Below are 25,549 nucleotides of genomic sequence, written 5' to 3'. Positions count from 1 at the left end.
TTATCCCTAAAAAATTCTTTCTATTGACGCTACATGGAATGCATTTATACATGAAAATAAAAAGATTCTACAATAATATTGGGTGGGAGTCCGCAACTATCACCATCCGATGCCAAGTAGACTTCTACCCACCCAACCCAAGGTACCTTAATCATTTTAATAAAAATTTCAATAAAAAGGTAACATTTTCTTTTAAAAAAATCTACTTAATTATATTAGAGGGTGTTGTAGACACCCCTCTAACGCCTTGATACGTCTTATATATATACTTGATATATACTTAGACTTTTCTTTTAATACTAAGTTGCAAGAGTTTTAATTGGAATTGACAAAGTGACGACATTTTATATTATGCAAAACTCTTAATTTGGTCACCGTTTATTTAACAAATCCATGTATCGAAAACTCAGTACTAAAAATATTTCGGATTGAAAATATGTATTGAAGTTCTCTCCAATTATGTATAACATTCTAGTATTCTATTAATTTAAAAACTTCATGTCAGCTATTGTTTTGACAAAACCATTGGGAAGAGGTATCGAATTTCCTTAATGGTATAGTTTAATACATACATGCAAATTGTTACCAACATTGATGCTTTCAATCTTTCGTAAAGTTGTAAGTTTAGGAAGGAAAGATGGTTTTAAATAGCAATCTTTATTTGTATGAAATGGTTGAACTACCGTTAAGTGTTATTTGTTTATCATTTTAAGTCTTGTATTAGAGAGTAAAAACAAACGAAATTGTTTTTAGTATGGACCCTTTTTCTAAGTAATTTCAATTTAACACTATGTTGAGAATTACCTTACGAACATTAATTTAATTAAACTTAAAATATTTTAAACTGAAACAGTGTGATTTAGTTGATTATAGTTGGTATAAAATATTTTTAATAATGAGCGTCATTTTTAAATTTATTTGTAAAAAAATTGACAAGATTAATTAAAAACAACTACTTTAGTAAAAATTGAAAGAATACTTTAAAAAGAATATAAAATATTCAGTTTCATTCAAAAACATTAGTTTTCGAAAAAATAACTGGAAATATTTATAAAATAAAATTTGTATATATAAAAAACGCGATGCAAAAAAACACGTTTCTAAAGAAAAGTTTAATAAAACATCATTATGTTTAGTTACCTTCTTCACAATATGTTCCACTCATAAGTGTTGAACTGCATTTACAAGATGCGGCATCAAACATGTAGTTAGGTATACAAGTTGCATTGTTCATACATATATCATTTTCGCATCCAGTATTCTATAAAGAAAAATAATACTTTGGTATTTTACTTTAAAAAATTTTATGAATTTGCACCCAGCAGCACCTAGCAGCACCCACCATATATACAAACACAATAATAGTTTTATAAAAACTTTAATCATCAATAATTGTTGAACACAAACAAAATATGAAGGGTACATAAAGTTTTTATACAGATAATCAGTAGCAAACTTTATACTTTCATATAAAGTGTAAGATTTGATATTAATTACAATAAATAGATAAAAACCGGCTACATGACCCCTAGTAATTTGTAGAAGTTGACATGTTGCATAAAATGTTTAACAAGCTAAAACCGGGTGAAGAATCTCTTTTAAAAGCAGGTAAGATATGTTGCAAACACAATTTTAAAAGCAGGTAAGATATGTTCCAAACATAATTCTAAAGCTGTTTTGAGTTAAGCAACAACTGAACATTTGTTTTGAATCCTGCAACAGCTAACATATGTTTTGAATCAAAATTTGACTAAATCAAGCAAACACTTGATTTCATCAACCAACTAAACACTTTAGATTAATTCGCTTTCAGATTACATATCAATTGAGTTTCATCAAATCCATATAATTGATTTTTCAAATAAATTTATTTCTAATTCAAGTTACAAAAAGCTAATATTCGAAGATTAAATTAGATTATTTTTTTGCGAAAAATCTATTTTGTAGTATGTCCATATTACGAAACAGATTTTTTCTCAAAAAATGTATTTTTTTAAATGGTTCAAACTTATTTAATTTTAACAACATACCACTAACCTTCAAAATACATATAAAATCCTCTCTTACTGCAACTGGTCAATCTTAATCCTCTCACTTCAAAGTTCTTGTTGCAGCCACTGTATATCTCATGTATATACAGTTGGGTGTCCCAAAAAAGTGCTTTGTGCCCAATCTAAACTTGGCTTCTATATGTAAAATGACTAAATATATATCAAAAATATTGATCGTAAAACTTGGTGTAAAACTTTGAAAATTTGAATTTTAAATTTTTGTGATTTATTTTTTATTAGTTGAAATTTGCCTTTGATGAAAAATGGATAAATTATATTTATAAGCAGAACGTTGTTATCATTTTTTAAAAAAACAGTCATCGTTTACTCTCATTTAGAAATTTTTAACCGTTTTTTAAGGATTATTTTTATTTTAATGATCACTGCTATTTATAAATTCTGAAATTTTCATTCATATAATATAAATATGATTTAAAATAAGTTTTACACTTTTTGTTTTATTAATAAATATATTTGAAAATAAAGGTTGTACAGAAAATAGATCAAGAAGAAAAATAAACTCATAAAATGACTCATGAGTTTCCAGTCAACCAGCTGCCTAGTGTCAGAAGCTGTCGAGCGTCAGAAATATTTTCCAATATTTTCACCTTTTAAAATTTTCAAGGAAGCTTGTACTTTAACTTTTATGTAATTTATTTGCCTTTCAATCAATCAATAGAAATATATATATATGAGTTTAAATAAATATATATGAGTTTTTTTTATTGTAGAAGTACTAGAGTTCAATCCAACAAAAAAATTATTTCATGTCCAAAAAAAAAGAAAGCAGAACTTTAGTTTTTCAGGATATAGCATGTGAGATATTAGTCAAAAGGTATGTAACTTTATTTGTCACTGAAATTCGTTTAAGAAGTGAGTTTAAGTGCAATATTGTAAGTTTATTTGGTAACTTTTACAAAAAATATTTTCAGGACATTTTTTTAACTTTTCTTATTTAGTAACTTCAACTATGTAACAATTATTTTAATGATAAGATCCTTAGATTTACCGAGAAATAAAACTAAAGGATAAAAACAGGGCTGTCTCATAGATATTAGGGGCCCTGTGCCAAAATATAAAATGAGGCCCTTCAATTAATTTTTTCTTTTATAAATAACCATACAAATATAAAAATCAATTTCATTCAATGCATAAAATAAAATTTTCATTTTTAAAAGTGCAATTCTGTAACAAATGCAACTGTAACAGGAATAGTCAACAATATTCTATAAGCAATCATCGCATTAGGTAAGTAATCAAATTGCTTCAAAATTTTCAAAATCTCAACGGGTTCCATATTTTCTTGAGTAAGTAATTCTCTAAACAATTTCAACTCCAGATGTAATTTATCTCAATCAATACCAGATTGACCATCCTTCGTAAGTACATTCTGAAGATTTGTACAATGACTTTTTAGACTATTATCCTCTAAAAAATGCGATGTGAACAAAAAACCGAAAAATTTCCATACTTTTGATACTGTTCAAATATTTTATTTAACGGGTGATGCGGAAGTTATCGGACAAATCCTAATTTCATTATTTGAGCATAACAATTAGTTTTTGTGGTTTTATGCGTAGGCATAAACGTTCTATAAAATATAAACTTTATTATTTGAAACACAATTATTTAAAATGAGGTTAAATGCAGCTGAACGAGAATCTTTTCGAAAGCGACTAAAAATGTTTTTTGTAAATAAACCTAATATAAAAAAAAAAAAATCGTAAATCATTTTGAAAAGAAAGAATTTGCTCGAAGTACAATATATGATTACCTAAAAAGACTTGAAACTGTTCAATCGTTTTCTGATAGAAAGCACCCTGGTCGTCCGACATCCTGGACTAGAGAAAAGAAAGCCGAATTAACGAGACTTGTCAACAATCGAAAAGGGGTCTGTCAGAGAAAAGTAGGTATTAAATTTGGTGTAAATCAATCGACAATTGGTCGTCAGTTAAAAAAAATGAATATTAAATATAGAAAACGTGAAAAGACTCCAAAATACACTATAGAACAACAAATAAAGGCAAAGAAAAGAAGCAGGAAACTAGTTAACCAACTCTATAACACAAAATCGCTTCTAATCATCGATGGCGAAAAATACTTTTGTTTTGCAGGGGACAATACGCCTGGAAATTCTAAATACTACACAAACAACAAAAAGACATGCCCAGAAAGTGTTCGTTTTATAGGAAAAGAGAAATTTCCAAAAAAATTATTAATGTGGATAGCCATATCTGACCGTGGTATGTCCGAGCCATTGTTTCGCACTTCCAAGGCTGTAGCGATCAATTCATCAATATATATTAATGAATGTTTAGAAAAACGACTTCTTCCATTTATTCACAAGTATCATGGAGACTTTAACTATTTATTTTGGCCAGATTTAGCAAGTTCTCATTATTCTAAAGATTCTCTAAATTGGATGGACCAATATGTCTATTACGTTGATTAAGAATCCAATCCCCCAAATGTGCCTCAAGCACATTCAATTGAATATTTTTGGGGACATTTGTCACAGAAGGTTTGCGAGGGAGATTAGCAAGCTTCAACAGAGCAAGTTTTGATCGATCGCATTAAATTAAAACTACAAGAAATTAATTTAAACTTTTTACAGTCGCATATGAAAGGCGTCAGAGCAAAATTGAGATCAATTGCAGATGGTGGTGTTTTTTCATATAAAAAATAATATATTTTTATTAAAAGATAAATGCTTTATTTAAAAAAAATATAATAGTAGTTTGTTTTTTTATGTATAAATAAGTTATTGACGTTTTTATTTTGTCCGATAACTTCCGCATCACTCGTTAATGAAACAATTGCTTGGTCAACAATGAAAATGAAATAGGTTACTCTGAATTGCTCTTCAGATGGTAATGGTGGTGGATCATCATTAGCACTTTCATCAAAATGTTTTTTTTTTGCAAATTTCTCGTCTCTGAGGAAAAATAGAATCAATTTTCATTTCAGCCGCAATCTCTTTAGCTATAACAAGGGCATCGGAAGTTTTTCTATACTTTACGAAATATGAAAAATATACCCTTTCATTTGTATGATGGCAGTATCAGTGATCATATCCTTTGATTGCAATTTTTTGCTAATCATATTCACAGTAGTTAACACATCATGCAAAATGACTATTGTTATAAAAAACTCAAAGTTCCCAAATTTATTGGTTGCTAATGATTTTGCCTAACTTCTAACTCCTGAGTCACGATCAGTTTCTACAAGTTCAAGAAAAGCTTCTCGAATATCAGCCATTTGAAATCTTATAGCTCGAACACTATCAACACGGCTCTCCCAACGAGCAGATGACAGTGACTTCAGAGTCAATCTTTTAACATTATTTTTCAAAATACTCCACCTCTTTGTAGAATTTGCAAAAATTGTGTAAAACCGTTGTATAACTCCAAAAAAGTCTTTAGCTTTACCACATGTTTTGGCCATATCACACAATGCTAAATTTAGGCTATGACAACCACAAGGAGTATTGAATGCTTGAAGATTTTTATCTAAAAATCTTTTTTGCACACCTTGATGTTTGCCTTTCATGCTTGATCCGTTATCAAAACCTCGACCTCTTACATTGTCTATATCAAGACCTAAAGCCTCCAATTCTTTGATGAATTGGGAAGATTGCCTTGATGGAGAAAATTTAACCGAGTAGCAATCCATTTTAAATAACTTTCTTTCATCAAGCAATGTGATGGTTTCTCGGTGGTATCTTAACTCTTCAAATTTTTTACCTAACAATAAAAACATCAAAGAATTCTTGCCCTCTTGTGTCTTTGACATTCAGAAAGGATAAAAACGATTCTTAAACAACAACATTATTTAAAGAGACATCTAAATATCTTAAGATCAAAGTAATTTGCTCTTCATGGTTGCAATAAGGAGTACAATCAAGAATCACAGAGAAATATTTAGCTTCTTTTATCTCCTTGATAATTTCACATTTACTCTTAGAAGCCAGCTCAAGTATCAACCCATTTTGAATGTTATGTTCGAGGTAAAAAGAAAGAAGTTCATCATTTGTAATACGTCTAACATGCTCTTGAACTACATGGTCAAACTCAGCCAACATCTCAAATAACATAGTCAAACTCAGCCAACATCTCAATTAAACCCAAAAAATTTCGATTGCTACTTTCATATAATTTCTATTTGCTTCCATGAAACGCTAGATTCCTTTTTGCAAGAAATTTAACAACTGACACAATTCTTACTAATATATTTCTCCAATGCTCTTTCTCTTTCTCCAATACTTGTTGTGCTGTTTTATCAATAGTTTGGCCCTGATTGAGTCTTAATCGCAACTCATACCATGTAGCCATGTTCTTCTAATGCTCCACACTTATTTCATGTTTTGTTACTCTACTTGTAAAATAAGACCAATCCTCGAAATCATCATTCGACAATTTACCTATTTGAATCCCCTTTTTAACACTTTGCAACAAAAGCAAAACACTTTATCAAGCTCTTTTGAATACACAAGCCATTCTATATCACACTGTTCTCCATTAGGCAAAGTTTTACTGTAGAATGAAGATAGGAATCATCTTCCAAATTTATCTATAGGGGCTTTCTCAATAGTCAAGTCTCTCTTAGAACCATTAATTGCTGAGACATCAATAATCAGTGATTTTCAACATCATTGACTAAATTATTATCAATTTCATCATTATTAGGCGTAGAAATTTGAGATTCTTCAAAAAGAAACTTATCAAGAGCTCCTCTTTGAGAATTTTGAAGCTCTTCATTTCTTTTTTTTCATATCCAGATTCATACTTTCTAGTTGGGGCTATAATTAAAATCAATAATTCTTCCCCTAATAAGAAATAAATAAATGGATTCAAAATGCAACAACAGCACAAATAATAATAAACATTACGCAAAAGAAAAGGCAAGCACAAAAACTACAAAACGAAAACAAAAACTACATAACGAAAAGGCAAATACAAAAACTCTATAAAATAAATTATATTTGTTTTTCTTGGCGGAAACAGAAAAGCTTAAAAAATTTGTAGCAAATTATTTATATTTTAACTAGTTCTTTTTATTATTTTTTCGAACATTTTTAGAACTTCTTCATTTTTAACTTGTTACTTCGCTATTAATTGATTATTTTTGTTTTATTTTACTAAATCTATTTGTTACTTTTTTTATTCATTTTCTAGTTTTATTTTTTCTTTAATCTCATTGTTCGTTTATACCTTTTAATATTTTTGTTATTTTACTTTACTTTTAACTTGTCTTTTTTGTTCTTTAAAATTTTTCCTTTCGTTTTTCCTTTTCTCTTTTTTCCCATTTCACTCTTAAACAAACGCGTCCGCCATTTGCGATGTCAAAGTGAAGTAAACTAAAAAATCGAAGGCCAAGAAAATTAGTAGAAAAAAAAACACTCAAGATTATAGATAGGTTGCGTGAGGAGAAAGATGTGAAATAGAAGCTTGCATTGAGTTAGGAGAGCAAAGGTACGAAAGAGGAATTCACTACTATTATTTATTTTTGTTTTATGTTTGGGTGGGCCCCGAGCCCCACATATCAATTGGTTGGGCAATTGATAAAAGAACTGTGCAGTGTGTACAAATCCCTTGTCGCAGCACGCGTGCTTAAGAAGTTCTAGAATTATTACTATTTTTTTGGGGGGGGAGGGGGGGAGGGGCTCTCTAAATGGATCGTTTCGAAGAACTAGGCCGCACACTCTATAAACCGGGCCTGGATAAAATAAACTTGGATGAAATAAACTAAATTGGAGCTTCAATAAAGCAAACTGGACTCAAAAGCAAGTTGAATTCCTTATGGAGAGTAATATTATGTGTGACAAGGTATTATCTTTTCTTCAACTAATTGAGGGAAATGTTAAAAGTTGTATTACTCTCCGCAAGGAGAGTGCTACTCTTCATGTTTCCTCAAATAATAATGAACGATCAGAGAAGACTTAAATGAAATAATTAAAGATAAAAAAATACAGGAGGGGAAAAAAGAGAATATGTAAGTTTTTATGAAAACCAGATGTCTGAAGGAATATGACTATGGCTGCACTATAAGATGAAAAGTTTGCCTCTGCAAAGAATAAAAATTTAATGCTCTGCAAAGAATAAAAAAATTTGAAAGAGTTGAGCAATTAAACAACAATCAAAACGCTTAAAAAAACCCTTAAGAAGAGAAGAGCACTGTATAAATTTTTGATACGTAAAATTTTATTTCAGACACGTAAAGCTAAGACGGATCTTGGGACGGACAAAAAAGTTTAAAGATGCTGCGGGCGCATTTGATTCTATTTCATGCAAAAGAAGAGTTGATCTAAATATAAGGTATCCAAATCAGAAAAAATCTTACATAATTTGATAACTAATACCTGATGAAATAATTGAAGTTGATAGTGTTTGGTGTAAATTTGGTGTTAGACCCTATGTTGCAATGATTTTTGCTATCTGAAATTCGCATCAGCCAAATTCATTTGACGTGGTCCGCACACTTATGTTTGCAATGTAAGGAAAAAACAAAAATGGTAGCTTCTAATTTTGATAAAATATCAACAAGTTTTTATTCTACGTCTTAATATTTATACTTTTTCTAGCTAGATTTTTAAAACGACTATATTGTATTTTATTGTATTGTGCTTCTTCTTTATGCATCAGTAATTTTAAATCAAATGTTTCAAATGGTCTACTCAAATACTATTGTTTACCAAGATCAGAAAGTGTACAAAAAACTATATGAAGTCCTTTAAGACAAGTTTAAAAAAAGAGATGAAATACAAACAGTTTACCAGAATTATTATTCCCGTTGAACAATAAAAAAGAAGAAACGAAAAATACTGACTAGCTAAAATAAAGTTCAGCAAATTTAAAATTATAGTTACAAAAATTATAAAAGGAACCCTAATATTCACAAATAAAATTTTTAGAATAAATTAAATGGGAATAAACTTTAATTTTTTTATAAATTTTCCAAATGGTTTTAACATAACGATATCAAATTGACTTTTAACATAACAAAATTAGAAGGCAAAACTTGATTTCAAGATGTGTTTTTTTCTATACTTATGTAATTAAAACCACATCGTTTTGGAGCCACGCGGTTACAAAAGATATATTTACAATACCATTATCAAAAGGCTCTCTATTAATGAGAGATGTGTTATGCCTTTTAAACCATTATAAGTGCTTTGTACATCAGTACTTTCACTATTATTTGGGATGATATTAGAGACACTTTTGGTATTATTTTTAAAAGTGCAATTTTTTCCTAAAGTATTATCATTTGAATCATCTGTGAGTTTATTGATATAGAAGTCGATGTTTTCAATTTTAGTGTTGTCTATGTGAAGTATATTTGGATTAAACATTGGAGCATTAAAACAAATATACTCTGATTAAACAAATGCAGTTTTTTGTGAATATTCATAATGTAAATGTTGAGAGACAGATGATTTCCGTCTGAATTTCAATTTCATCAGTACAAAATAAATACGTTACAACTAAACAGCCATTTTTTTAACTTTTATTTCAGTTTTTAAACAAATAATAATACATCCTTTTAAAAATGATTTTGATTTGGATCTGCTGATATTAGCAATTATGTCATCTATTTTTTTATTTTTAAGGATTTAGTTAATTTTAAAAAACAATTATACTTTGTAACTGTTTTGGGCAAGGTAGAGCCTAAATCTATTCTTTTGTAGTTTTTATTGTAGTTATATTCTGTTACATTATAGCGTTTTGAAAAACACAAAAGTGAAAGTAAGCAACCTAGTGCACAATCAACTAGAACTTACTGGACAAATGCAATGTTCTTTTTCAGGAATAAATCAATCAAAAAATAAAACAACTTATCTTAAATCTCATAAAGTCACATTATAATTTTTTAATCATAGAACTAATGCATGTAACATTTAACCACGTAAGTTTGCAAATTTTTTTCCAAGTTTGTAGCATTCTTTATTCATTCAGAAGTCTGCAGTTTTTTTCCTTTTTATGCTTGCAACATCTGTAAACAATATTTCACTAATTTTTTTATTTTGTTTAATGACCATTCAGCTATAATTTTAGTGAAAACGCATATAAAGATCATTTTTCTAGAAAATTCACCCCTTCTTCCTTACCAATGGTGCAAAATATGCCCAGAGCTTGAAGAAGTCCTTCCTTCCGGGTTATCGACCACTTTTCCAAAAGTTTAGACCTTCAAACTTTTTCAAGACCTTCTTATGTAACCAGTTGTTGTGTTTTCTTTAGGCTGTATTTGTGTCTGTGTTATTGTGTGTCATCAATGAGGGATTGTAATGTTTTAGATGAGGGGGTGTTTCTAAGTTCGGTCTTGCACATGTTAAACACAGCTTCCTTCGAGGATATCTCGGTCAGGTTGTACCTTTGCCTAATACCATGCAATGCTGATCCTTTGTAACGTGGATCCAACGTGTTTGTATATGCGTATTCTAAAACTGTAGCTCCACATTCGGGAAACCTCTCACCCATTTTCAACAAGTAATGAACAGCAACCTCTTTCGTCATGGGATTGGGTGGATCATATGATATTGACGGCAATTCATTTTCCAGATCAAAAAGTTTTGGAATGACATTGACTATTGGGATCTCGTTCTCTGATCTTGCAAGGTTAGAAAATTCTTCAAATTTTTTCAATAGTTCAATTACTGTCCTCAATTGTTCAATCTACTATTCATTTGGTATTTTTTTAACTAGCTTTTGTGAAACATCTGTTCTGCTACAATTTTGATGGCACGCTGTAGTTTATTGATTGACTGTAATTTACGGAGCTCACTATTCCATCTGGTTGAGCAACTTTGAACTAGTTTTTTAATTGTGGTATCTGGAATTTTCGATGCTTCGGCAATTTGTAAATCTTTTAATTTCTGAGAATGACTAAAAAAGCCAACCATAAGTCTTGTCATCTTATCACTCAAATCTCACCACAACTCACATTTAAAGGCAGCTCTTTGCACTATCAAATTTATCTTATGATCAACACACCAGAACACATCATTTATAACACAATCCATTCCGGCTTTCTTCACCATATTTGCTCCATCATTGCTTGTTATTGCTGTGCACACATATTGACCTAAGTTTAGGTCTTTAGTAAAACCATCTAATGTTTTTGCAACTTTTTTTGATCAATGTTTGCTGTAAAGTGTTGTAAGGTGACCAAAAAACGCTTCATTTGAAAATCAGAATCAATGTCGTGCGCAGTCATAGCAATGTATGCTGCGTTGACCATTGACTTTTGCTGAATTATTTTGTTGCTTTGTTGGTGTTTCGTCGCCAATCGGAAATAAAAAATTAAATTTAGCTATATCGTACATCTAACAATCTATCAATAAACCTATCTACATATTTATCAATCATTCAATCAAAAAATTTATCTGTCAATCATTAAATCAATAAATGTATGTATGCATGTATGTATGCATGTATGTATGTATGTATGTATGTATGTATGTATGTATGTATGTATGTATGTATGTATGTATGTATGTATGTATGTATGTATGTATGTATGTATGTATGTATGTATGTATGTATGTATGTATGTATGTATGTATGTATGCATGTATGTATGTATGTATGTATGTATGTATGTATGTATGTATGTATGTATGTATGTATGTATGTATGCATGTATGTATGTATGCATGTATGTATGTATGCATGTATGTATGTATGTATGTATGTATGCATGTATGTATGTATGTATGTATGTATGTATGTATGTATGTATGTATGTATGTATGTATGTATGTATGTATGTATGTATGTATGTATGTATGTATGTATGTATGTATGTATTTATGTATGTATTTATGTATGTATGTATGTATGTATGTATGCATGTATGTATGTATGTATGTATGTATGTATTTATGTATTTCTGTATGTATGTATGTATGTATGTATGTATGTATTTATGTATGTATGTATGTATGTATTTATACATATATATATATATATATATATATACATATTTATATATATATATATATATATACATATATATATATATATATATATATATATATATATATATATATATATATATATGTGTGTATATACATACATATATATATATGTGTGTATATACATATATATATATATATATACATATATATATATATACATATATATATATATACATATATATATATATATATATATATATATATATGTGTGTATATACATACATATATATATATATATGTGTGCATATACATATATATATATATATATATACATATATATATATATATACATATATATATATATATATATATATATATATATATATATATATATATGTATATATATATATATATATTTATATACATATATATATATATATATATATATATATATATATATATATATATATATATATATATATATATATATATATATATATATATATATATATATATGTATATAGAAATTTTATTTGAAAGTAAAATTATGAATAAAAAAAGTATAGCGTGGAAGTTTTTTGAAATAAGCACGACTCCTCAGATGAGCAAGTGCAAACTATGTTATAGTTTAGTTACGAGAGGAGGAATATCTTTAAATTCTTATGGAGCTACAGCAATGGTAAAACATTTGCGTTTAAAGCACTCCAAAGAGTTTGTACTTGCGGGGGAAAAAAAGGTTCAATCATTTCCGTCTATTTCTGAAACCTCAGTTGCTTCTACCACCAATACAGTACAAAGTAACATTTTTCAGGCTTTAAACACAAAAAAACTATGAAATATTGATGACCACAGATCTATTCGAATCCATAAAATAATAAGAAAACTTATCAATTTGGATATTCAGGCATTTTATATTGTTGAAGATACGGGATTTAATGAACTGATTAAAGATGCTTACCCCAATTACAAATTACCATGTAAAACGTATTTCAGCCAAAACATAATCCCTAGCATTTATGATGAACTGTTTGAAGATATATAAATAAAAGTCTCCGCGGCAAACTATTTGTCTCTGAACACAGATATTTGGACAGCGGATAGTGCGAAAATCGCATTCTTAAGCATTACTGGACATTGAAAGATCCAACTAAATTTTCCCAAGAAACTACTGTTCTTCGAGTAATTCATTTTCCGAAAAATCACACAGGTGTTCATATAAAAGATTATTTATAAAAAGATTTAGAGTCTTTTAAAATCCCGTTAAGCAAAATTCATCTTATTATTACCGATAATGCAAGCAATATGAAGGCTGCAGTAAAAAACAGTGGAATGATATCCATTCCATGCTTTATCCATACTTTACAGCTATGTATTCATGACTCTATATTTAGCCAAAAAACCATCAAGGAAATTTTAACTTTATGCAGAGGAATAACGACCTATTTTAATCATTCACCAATAGCATGTGCAAAATTAAAATCAATTCAGCAGCAATTAAGTACTGGACCTCACAAAATAAAACAAGATGTTGCAACTCGCTGGAACAGTTCATTTAAAATCCTACAAAGAACGTTTGAACAAAAAGTTCCTTTGGCCACTTATGCAGCAGAGTTTGATGAAATCAATACTAATTATCAATGGGGAATAGTCGAAAAACTTGTTTACATTCTTGCTCCATTTGGAAACTTAAGAAAAAAATGTGGTAGGAGGGACAAAATTTGTGCAAAAGTTATACCATCTGTTCTTGCATTAAAAGTTTTATTACAAAAAGCTTCATCAATTGATAAATACGCTGGGATAATGACAATGATTGATGAACTAATAAAATCTGTTACTAAAAGACTTGATAAATTTTTGCTTAATAAAATGTTATGTGTATCAACATTTTTGGATCCACGATATAAATTACTTTATCAACAAGCATATGAAAATGTTATTATAGAGTGGATTGAAGAAGCATGGAAAGAAATGCAAGGAGCGCAAGATGTTGTTGACTCGATGTTCCAATAGTAAAAGCTCCAGCCTCTACTGGATTCATCCAGCCTCTACTGGATTCATTAGCATTGATGATTGTTTTAAAGATGTAGCTTTTATGAGAACTGGTAAAAAGCAGAGTGAAAGTTGTTCCGAGGCAGAAAGAGAACTAATATATCTTGAAGTTGCTGACATAATTAAGAATCAAGCAGTAAGGTCTGCAATTACTCAAGAAGTTGACAACTATTTATCTCTGCCTCTTTTTTCGAAAATACAGGTTGTCCATTTTTGTGGTGGAGTAAATGTGGAATGCAATTTGAAAAACTAAAAAAGATGGAATTAAAATATCTTACAGCACCTCCGTCATCAATAGAAAGTGAAAGGTTATTTAGTGCTGGTGGGGACATATACGAAGCAACAAGGAGCAGACTAAAAGCAGATAACGGAGAATACCTAATGTTTGTTCATTACAGTCTAAAGTTAATAAAACAATTAAAATAAGATACAGCAAATAAATGTTGTTTAAGTTCTTTTTATTTGTTTAAATTTGTTTTATTTTAATAACACTACAGTCGAGAAAGTCTACTTTTTTTTCAATTCTTTGTCTTCAATTCTTTCAGTGACGGAACTTCAAATTTTGCCCCCTTCCACACCAAATATTATTTAGGCCCGAACCACCAGGAGAGAAAAATAATTTTAAACTAAGTATAGTTATTAAAAAACTGTTGCACAACTTTTGAAAAAATTTAGGCCCCTACAACTCAGGCCCCTTACCCTGCGTTGCGGGGTTTTGCTAAATGGTAGTTTCGCAACATAACTTTTAGGCGCGGATGTAACGTACACATGCTCAATGTCTAACGTCGATGGTACCCGTCGTCCTTTCGAAAAAACTGAAGTCGAAAGAGAACTTGGTGCGATAGTCTCGAATGACCTTAATGTCAGACCGCAAATAGAGTCAGCCGCATCAGTAGCAAATAGAATGCTAGGGCGACTCAAAAAAGCATTTCGGAGTTGCAGTTTTTATTTATGGCGCACTCTGTATCTCACTTACATTCGCCCCTTCTTGAGTTTGCTGTACAAGCCTGGTAACCGCATTTAAAATCAGACATTGCCATTCTCGAGCAAGTCCAACATCGAGCAACAAAAACAATGTCGACTATTAAACATCTGTCTTATGAAGATCGACTCCAACGGCTCGGTTTAACAACTCTTGAAGAACGCCGCAAAAGAGCAGATCTTATTGAGCAATTCAAAATCACTCGTAAACTCGAGCTTGTCAGTTTTTTCGTACAGAAAAAATTTTCAAAAAGTAAAGATAAGTATATTCTTAGAGGCAATAATCATAAATTTGAACGTCAGATGGTAAAAAACTGTTAGGAGCGATATAACTTTTTTTCAAATAGAATTGTCGCCCCATGGAATGCGCTTTCGCAAGAAGCAGTGAACGCTCAATCCATCAACGCTTTTAAAAACAACATAAGAAAGTAACTTTATAGATACAATTGCTGCTTTGTCTGTAGCGTCTGTATCTCCATGTACGTCAGCATAGAGGGTTCTGGTGTAGCACACATATATATATGTGTGTATATATATGTGTGTGTATAGATATATATATGTGTGTATAGTTATGTGTATATATATATATATATATATATGTGTGTGTGTGTGTGTGTGTGTGTGTGTGTGTGTGTGTGTGTGTTGGTGTGTGTGTGTGTGGGTGTGTGTGTGTGTGTGGGTCTGTCTATATCTGGGGGCGGGGGGCGGAGAGAGAGAGAGAGTTAAATAAAACTTATGGATAATTTGCACCGCGTCACTAAATGATAAAAAATAACTTTTGAATAAAGTTGTCAATTGAAAAAAAAAACTTTTTAAAAATTGAATTTAAAGATTGAACATAATTCAATTATAAAATAACTTAATAAAACTAGTTTTTTTTTAGTTTTTTATTTTATTTTATTTCGTCATTAAAAAAAGAATACAATGCTGTTTTATATAAATAAAATTTACACGACCGGGGCTAAAAGAAGATAATATTTGCCTTATCACTACGCCCCGTTTTATGTTTATTTTTTGTTAAACTTTTTGTGATATTGTGATAAGTTATTGCGATGTGTTATTTGGATGTTAAATTAGTGATATTTTGATATGTAATTGGGATGTTAAATGTGTAATATTGTGTTGCGTTGATTGGAATGTATATAGTGATCGAACTTATGAGATGGAAGTTACTTAAAGCTGTTCTCATTTGAAATAAAGTATCGAATACTAGTTTTTCTTTTTATTATTTTATCTTTGCAATATAAATTAACGACTTTAGGTGTCAAAATTTGCCATCTAAAAATTAAATGGAAAAGCATTTTAATACGCAAAAACCCAATACGCCTGTATTTATTCTAAAAACTGCGAAGTAAATTTGCAGGCGTGATAGATAGATGCGAGGTTTGATTCTTGTAATGATTTTACTTTAACTGTTGTAAAAAACTATGATTTATGTCATATTTCTATTATGTCTGTATCTAGTGCATAATATATAACAAGTTTATAACTGCATATTATGTCAGTATAATTTATTATATACGTTTTATATACAATTTCTTTAAATAAAGTGCTTTCTGTTTAGTCACTAAAAATTATGTTGACATCTTTTTATTTAAAATAGTAAAATAAATAAGTTGAAAATGAAGTCATACCATTGCGGTCAGATGGGTAGAATTTTCCTGGTATGTAAGATCGCCTTTATTGGAATATGCTTGCTGTGTAAGTAAATGACATTCCACACTAGTTGTGTCTGAAGTTAAGTTTCTTACAAGATTCATAGATGAACAGGTTAAGGAAGACATACACTTTTTAATACAATGTTGCTCGCTTTTAACTGTTATTTTATTAAATGCGGTTTGATTTAAAAACGTAAATGAAAATCGTTTTGCGCTAAAGTAGCTATGTTTAGTCGGTAATGAAGAACTTAACGTTTCTGACTTGCAAACTTTGTTATTTGTGCACACAGTTGAATAAGTTCCGTCCATCATTACAATGGAAAAAAAAAATCTAAAAATTAACAATATGATTAAATTATTGATTTATTGGGTACACTTGTTTTCTTAAGTAATTATTTAATACAAACCCATATAATACATGTAACTTATAAAAGATACTTATTAGTAAATTTATTATTAAAACCCCTAGAAATATTGTATTGCATAAAAAAATTTGCTAACTCAAGTTTAAAACTTGCCTACTGAAATGCAATAGTAGCTTTTAGGGGGTGGGACATCCCCTACACCCCTATCCCCCATCTTTTAGGACAGCCCTGACCAAAACATATATATTAGAAATAGCAAGATAATGAAATAACTATAAACACTTTTATTTCAAAAAAATGACTTTTTAAATAAAAACAACAAATCAAGAAAAATTAATAAAATAAATAACTTGATTTTATGGTATATTTTTCTATTTTAATATATATATATATATATATATATATATATATATATATATATATATATAAATATATAAATATATAAATATATAAATATATATATATATATATATATATAAATATATAAATATATAAATATATATATATATATATATATATATATATATATATATATATATATATATATATATATATATATATATATATATATATATATATATATATATATATATATATATACAGGGTCGTACCGAGCCAATTTTTCGTTTCGGGCAAGAAAAGAAAATTGCGCCCCCCTCCCCACAAAAAAAAAAAAAAATAAGAAAATTAAATGAAAAAAACGATTTATTGATCACAAAATTTATCATATCAAGTTATAAGTAAAATTTGTCATTAAGGTTGCACAAACTTTAGTTCAATGTCACTTTTCTGGCTTTTCTTGAGGCAAATTCACTAATGACAACATCAAAATCAATGTTGTTTGCCACTTCATTTTCAATTGAAGTTATAGCCAAACTTGACAAACTTTCTTGGCCCATTGTTGACCTCATAAAGTTTTTTATGAGCTTAAGTTTACTGAAACTTCTCTCACACGTAGCAACTGTGACTGGTATGGTGAGGAAGAAACGAATAGCAATTGCCATGTTGGGATAAGCATCAGTCAAAGAATATTTATGAATGAGCTGCAAAATGTCGATCGGGCTAGATTTTTAAAAGTTGTCCATCATTGCGGCAGCTTGATATTTAAAGCTTGCCATTTCTGACTGGAAATTGGAGAATCTAAATCTGCCTTGTAAATTTGAGATAAATTTGAAGCTTTTTTGTTGAGTTCATCCACTGAACTTTTAGAGAGTGAATGCCCACTGAGGAAGTCAAAATCAGAGGATACAGCAGACATAGCCTCAAACTGCCACTCAATTTGTGTAACAATGCTGTCAAACACAAGGTTGCACTGAGATCCGAATTCTGTTTTTGCTGTGAGAAGGTGAGAGTCATCTTCAGCTTCATAAAGTGCCATCCGCTTCACTTTGCACTTCCTCTTGATTGGAAAGCAACCGTCAATTCCACTCTGGTTAGTTTTTTCTGTGGCGACTTTGATAATGTTGTCCACCTCAACATCTCGAAGATTCTGAATGGAAGCCTTCAATCCTTTCATTTTTTTTTGCGGCAATGTCAATTGAAATGGTTTTTGACTGAAGCAGTTTGTTTTCCCGGTCAATTAGAGAAAGAATTTGACACCAGAAACCCAACAAACACAAAAAATTGAAATCAATTTGAATGAGAAGTTCTTTTGCACTGCTAACTTTGACAGCATTTGTCATGGGATTGTGGATAATGGATTCCAAAACTTGAAGAACGCCTTTGATTTGTCTGTGCAATGGTGTGATTGCTTCTTTTTTGGCAGACCATCTTGTGTCACTGTTTCCCTTTAATGAGATGGCCAACTTTTTCATCAGTTTTTTCCATCTTGACATGAAGCTTGAAAAAAAGTTAAAGATGGCTTGAACCTTTCCAAAAAACGTAATCATGAGTGGGGAAACCTCAGCAGTATGAACAGCAACAAGATTTAAAGTGTGAACTGCGCATGGAAAAAATCTTGCTGATTCATTAAGAGAATGGATGCGAACTTTGACGCTATTGTATTTTCCAGACATATTGGCTCCATTGTCATAGCTTTGGCCCCGGCATTCGAAAATGGTTAGACCATCCTTCTCCAATTTTTCAGTTATCTCTGTTGCAAGACTTTTTTCCGGTTTTTTGGTGAGATTCAATAAAGTCCACAAAGCTTTCCTTAATTGTGCAGGCTTCATCACTGATGTGAACATACCTGATGATCTGAGTCATCTGCTCTTTGTGGGAGGCATCTGGAGTGCAGTCATAGAGTAGTATTTAGCTTCTTTGATGTTTGACAAAATTTCGTTCCTGACTTTCTGCCCAAGTAACTCAATCAGCTCATTTTGAATTCAAGGAGAAAAGTAGGATGTTGTGGTTTTTTTTTGCTTTAACGGACACAATGTGTTCAGCCACTAATGGATAATAATGGCTAATCAACTCAATTAAGCTCAGAAAAATGCCACTGTTTTATTGACCGATGTCTTATGTTGTTCCCCGAAGGGCAAGATTGTTCTTGGCACAGAACAAAATTGCATCAACAATCACTTTCAAGATGTCTCTCCACTTTTTCATCTCTCCACTGATAACTCTCTGCAGATCAGAATCCAGGGTCTTTCCTTCCTTGAGGTTTTTTTCAAGAGTTTTCCAATCAGAATAGCATCTTTGGTGTTCATTGCTGTTTTCATGGTCAGGAATTCTTGGGTTTAGTTTTTTCCAGTCACAAAACCCTTTGTAAATTTCTGAGAAATTGTTGGTTTTTGTTGTTGAAAATAACAAACAGCAAAAACAAAATAAAGAATCTTTTTTGTTGCTGTACTGCAGCCAAGTGCGAACAAATTTTTCACCATTGGAATAAACTTTTTCATACCATTTTGAGCTGAAGTGTCGCATTCTGTTTTCAAAATTACACAGCGTGTTCAAAATTCTCTTCTGTCTTGCTCTGGCCCATACTCAATAAAAAAACATCTTGTTTTGTCCGTTATTTTAGGCTGTGTTGCTGGATCCCTGTGTTGAAAATTTTCTTCTGAGGCCACTGAAATTTCTGAGATTTCTGAATGAAGTTCATCCTCGTCCATTTTAACTGGGCCTGAAAGCTGGGTATTTCCATTTTCCCTTGTTGGTTTTGAATCAGTTGTGCAAAATTCTTCTTAACTTTGGCTGATGAAAATCTCCTCTTCAATTAATTCCAAATGATGATCTGAACTTAAGTCAATTATAGGATCTGTTGAACTGTCATTAACTTCAATACAAATATCCTCTGAAATAATTTGTTTTTCCACTGAGTTTGTTATCAACCACTTTTTGAAACAATTTTGTAGTTTCTCGTCACTTTCTTGGCGCTGTTTTCTTTTCTTCTTAAATTCAGCACCAGATAATTTTTTGGTTCGATTCATAATAGAATCATAATGTTCAAAAGTTATCAAAGGTATGTTAGTGTTAAAGGACGCTCTTTTGTTCAGTAAATGAGCTTTAATATTTAGGAGTTTGTGTCGAGGTGGAATTTTAATTAATGTTCTTATCAACAGCAGCAACGCCGTGAAAATTTGTTTCATAAACTGATTATTGTTTTTTTAATTTATTAAAATTTGCGCCCTCCCAATTTTGGCGCCTCAGGCCGCGGCCCGGCCGGCCCCACCCTTGGTACGGCCCTGTATATATATATATATATATATATATATATATATATATATATATATATATATATATATATATATAAATATATTATTAATTAGGGTTATGACTTTTTGACTTTTTTTAAAAAAAAAATTTTCTGTGTCATAAATCGATGAACTTTTTTTAGAAAACATTGAAAATATGTTCAATTTCTCCAGGTTGTAAAAAAAGGTCACTTCGCAATTAAAATCGTCATTTTTTTAATCTTGTTACTGCTACTTCTAATACGTATGGCTTTGCTTAAAATCATTTAGAACTTGTATAGATTAGAAGTGTTTAGAACTTTAGAAAATTTTGGAAAATTCCAGAATATTTTAGACGACTTTAGAACATTCAGGAACAATTTAGAACATTCTGGAGCAATTAAGAATATTTTAGAACAGTTTAGAATTTTCTAGAACAATTTAGAACATTCTGGAACAATTAAGAATATTCTAGAACCATTTAGAATATACTAGAAAAATTTAGAACATTCTGGAACAATTTAGACTGTGTATATATAGCTGCCTTTCTAAGTTTATAGTTATTACAGAAGCGATACATGGTGATGTACAAGCATAGCGATAGTAGCATTCAGAAGAACAAGGATGTCTGGACCAATAATCTTGTAAAATATGAAGACTCTCATAAAAGAAGAATGGTCCCTTTGGAAGAATACTCACTGGAAGAAAAGTGCAGAATGACTCTCCAAAAGCAAATTATCGCACGTTACGATTTCCTTGGACCAAAAATCAAAGGAAGAAAAGAGCGAATAGCAGAAATTTCCAAAGAAGTCACCAAATTGTGGAAGAATAAACTGAATTTTCCTCATGTATCTGATCAAGTTATACGAGAAAAGCTTGGTAAAATACTGAAATGTTATGATAAATGTGTCAAGCGGGGAAGCTACGAACCCCTTGATGAAATTTTTGATATTACTAAAGTGGATGGAACATGTTTATCTTCTGAGGGCAAGCGATTGTAATATCTCTAAGCGGAAAGCAAAGGAACAGTGGGATACTCTACAGGCCAAGTGGAATCGATTATCAAGTCGTCGTCCTTAAAAATGAAAGAAGAGAAATCAAATTGGATTTCCTGGGCTTGGTAGATGGCAGGGGAAAAGCTATTGCTCAAGGAATTTCTAAAGCCCTCGATGAATTTCACCTGGAATTCAATACAGATGATTATTGCATATACCATCAAAGTTAACACTGGAAAAAAGAATAGTGTTGTTGTAATATTGCAACGAATGTTCACAGAGAAACGCATCAAAAGATATCAGTTTATCAGTTGTCAACACCATGTATTAGATAGAATCCTCCGTTTGGTAACGGATTAAGAACTTGGAAGTAAAAAAATCGCCGAACATCGAATATCCATTTCTACCTCAACTGTTGAAGGAGTACGAACAACTAAAAACAGTTTGATAACGGAATAGAAGTAATTCTCGAAACATCAGGCTGAAAAATGAAATTTTTATTTCATCTCACTCGAGTGTTCCAATTTTTTGATGAAAAGGGATATTTTTCATTGATCAGATTTCAGCAATTACCCAACATCGGCAATGCAAGGTGGAATTCCAGAGCTATACTAGTGATCTTGGCCTTCATTTTAATTCCTATAACTAGGACAGCTCTGCAGATAGTATGTTGATTTATATCGTATGGCTGGGCAGACCATTGGTTTAAAGACCAACTGTACAACGAAAACAACTTTAATAACTTGGTTAAAGTACTGAACTCATCGCAAAAAAGCTTTAAGCTCTTTGAAAAATCGCTGGAAGCGAGAGCCATCAATACTACAAGTTCCCAGAAGTAATCAATGTGCAGAGCGTGCAATCAAAGTAATGAAGGAAGTATATTCGTCATACAAAAATGAAGACAAATTGCACCTTCTACTCCTTTTATGCAACAAGCAAGAGCAAGGTCAACGGTCTGAGTTGTTGGATTGAAAATTTATTGTATTACATAACTATGACGTTCTAAATACATTTGAATTCATAGTAGTACTTTAGTAGACAGGCTACCAACAATGAAATAACTAAAAAGCTGAACAAATCTGGAGTCAAAATATCAAAGAGAACGGTTCAACGTCGCCTCCACGATCTCGGTTACATTTCACGACGTCTAGCTAAGAAACCTAAACTGACACCAAAAATGATGCAAAAAAACTGAAGTGAGCAAAAAAATATAAGAATTTAACAAAAGATGATTTGGTGAAATTAACTTAAATGATTTTAAAATATCCGCTTTCTTACATCAAACTTTAAAGATTCACTTAACAATCCTTGTATAATATTTTAAGGTATGCTTTAGCAACGAGAGAACTTTCCAAGTGTTCACAAAAAAGGTTAATATGTAAAAAGAGAAAAAAGGGAAAAGTACTTATTGGACTTCATCATTCAAACTGTTAAAAACCCCTCTTCTGTGATGATCTGGTCAGTGATATGTGGAAAGGGAGTGGGAAGGCTTTATACTATCGAAGGAATAATGAATCAGTTACAATATAAAAAAGTCCTGGAACAAAGATTGTTGCCACAATTGGCAGAATGGTTTGATCCAGGTAAAAAAAAACCTTCATGCAGGACAAGTCACCATGTCACACGACAAAACCAATTTAAAAATGTCTATTATGACAGAATATTCCATTACTTGATTAGCCAGGAAAGTCTCGTGACCTAAATCCTATGGGAAATGTTTGGGCGCTGCTAAAGATGCAAATATCTAAAGAAACTATTAAAAATAAAGTGTATTTAATAAATAGAATTATTCACCATTGGAACCATAATAAAAAATTGAAGGAACTGGCTGAAAAATGCATCAAAAGTATGCCGAAAAGGGTTCTTGCAATTATAGAGGCAAAAGAGGAAATCAACAAATATTGATCTTGAATATATTTGTAGAAATATTTAAATAATAAAATTTATTACCAATTTGTTAAATATTTTTTATTTGTCAAAAAAGTACCGATTTCTTAACTAAAAATTACTTTTGAGTACATAAATCACAAAAAAAAAATTAAAATAATAGACTTAGAAACTTGAGAATGTAAAAAATTGTCGGTGGCCATTATAAATTGTCACACGACTGTATATATATATATATATATATATATATATATATATATATATATATATATATATATATATATATATATATATATATATATATATATATATTGCAAAAAGACCCTCCATTTGCATATTGACCCCCTGAATTTGTCTAACCCTAATCGAGGCCCCTTTACCGTTCCAAACTATGGTGTGTGGGGGAGTCTAGCTGCGTACATATATATATATACAAATAATAAAGTTTATTTTTTTATATTACATTGTTTGTTTTAAATTTATTTGTTAAATTTTATAAGCCTTTGAATACAAATAATTTCATCAATTGATTGTCGTAGGACAATCGTAGATTTTCTTAAATCTTTTTTTAAATATACCTGGCTATAGGACTGCAGTCTGATTGTAAAAAATATTTTAGCTAGCTTTTTATTAGATGTGTAGAATGCATGTCTTCTGTGCTTCATGCTCAGCACTATGCGCATTTATATCTTTATTAAAAGTTTTTCAATAATAACCTTATTAACTGCATAAACCATTTTTATATTTAGGTTTTGCTGCACATTTTTTTTTTTAATTAATTAGGTGCTCCCATAAGTCTTTACGGTCTTATCACAGAGTACCGCTTGAGAGCATTTAATTAAAAATTCAAACCTCCCTTCCGTACCAATGTTGCTTATTGGGCTAGAGCCGGCGTTGAACCTCGGACCTTTGAGCCTGAGCCAGAACTCTAACCAATACGCCACAGCTGCTCACATAGGCTGTAGGTTTATTGAAATCATAACCACTGACATTAAATTTAAAAATGCTTTCATTCAATATAATTGTTTCTATAAATAAATAGGAATAAATGTTTCAGGTTTTTTATGGCAACGATCCACTTATAAAATGTTTCAGTATAGCGAAATATGCACTCTCGTCCGAAGAGAATTAAAAACGTCACATAAATGAATGAAACTTTTTTTAATTCAATTTAGAATTAAATTAAATTTTTATCAAATTAAAGTAGTTAAATAAATTTTTTTTTGTTTGATTTTTTTATCATAACATTTTCATTATATGTTTTTATTATTCTTTATTTTATACCGTTTATAAAAAATAACGATAATAAACTTTATTTAACTAAGGACGCTTCTCTTGTGAGATTTATTAGCTTTTTATGATGACAAAATGGAAATTTGTTTTGAAAACTAAAAGTTTTAATGAAGCTTATCATAAGTTTTATCATTTATATTTAAATATCACTACAATAAAGCATTCCCGATTACAACTAAATTTATAAAAACAAACTCTACAAAATCCCTAAATAACACCTGGAATCTAAAAATCTTCCAAAGAAAAGCAATGATTGTATGAAAAGTTCATTAACAAAAGAACTTTTGAAAATGAAACAAACTACAACAACTATAATCGTCTTTTTATGACGATTGTAAAGCACTCAAAATTTTTTTTACTATAGTAGCCAATTACTAAAACACAAAAATGACAAAAAACTTAGAACATAATGAAAGAGGTTATTGGCAGAAATGATATGAATATTATTGTTTATCTAAAAAACTAATTATAAATGATTGTGAAATTGTTAACGACGCAATAATTGCTAATTCGTTAAACCATGCATTTGTAAGCACAGGTCCAAGTTTAGCATAAAAAAAAAATCACACCTAAGCTCTAATAATGCTAAAATAAACAATTTTGTTTTTTAACATCTTTACTTCCAACAAGGCTGCGAGCAACCACTATTACAGTTGGAGAAACCACTATTACAGTTTGAAGAGGAAATATAAAGTATACAAAGCAAGATAATGATTAACAGACGACTTAAAAGATTATATGAT

At 30.2% G+C, this 25,549-nt stretch overlaps 1 protein-coding gene across 2 annotated transcripts in view; it reads right to left on the bottom strand.

Moving 5' to 3' along the window:
* The window catches only part of LOC101240928 (uncharacterized), a 49,848-nt gene that overhangs the window by 11,876 nt on the left and 12,423 nt on the right, over nt 1–25,549 (bottom strand). For both annotated transcript variants that reach the window (XM_065813056.1, XM_065813057.1), the window contains exons 2-3: nt 16,632–16,986; nt 1,141–1,261 (exon numbers count right to left, since the gene is read on the bottom strand). In XM_065813056.1, coding sequence (XP_065669128.1) covers nt 1,141–1,261; nt 16,632–16,986 — 476 coding nt within the window. The remainder of the gene's footprint in view (nt 1–1,140; nt 1,262–16,631; nt 16,987–25,549) is intronic.

The sequence above is a fragment of the Hydra vulgaris genome, chromosome 12, assembly GCF_038396675.1.
Source record: "Hydra vulgaris chromosome 12, alternate assembly HydraT2T_AEP".
In the NCBI taxonomy this organism is placed as follows: domain Eukaryota; kingdom Metazoa; phylum Cnidaria; class Hydrozoa; order Anthoathecata; family Hydridae; genus Hydra; species Hydra vulgaris.
This window is presented reverse-complemented; position numbering and strand designations above follow the sequence as displayed.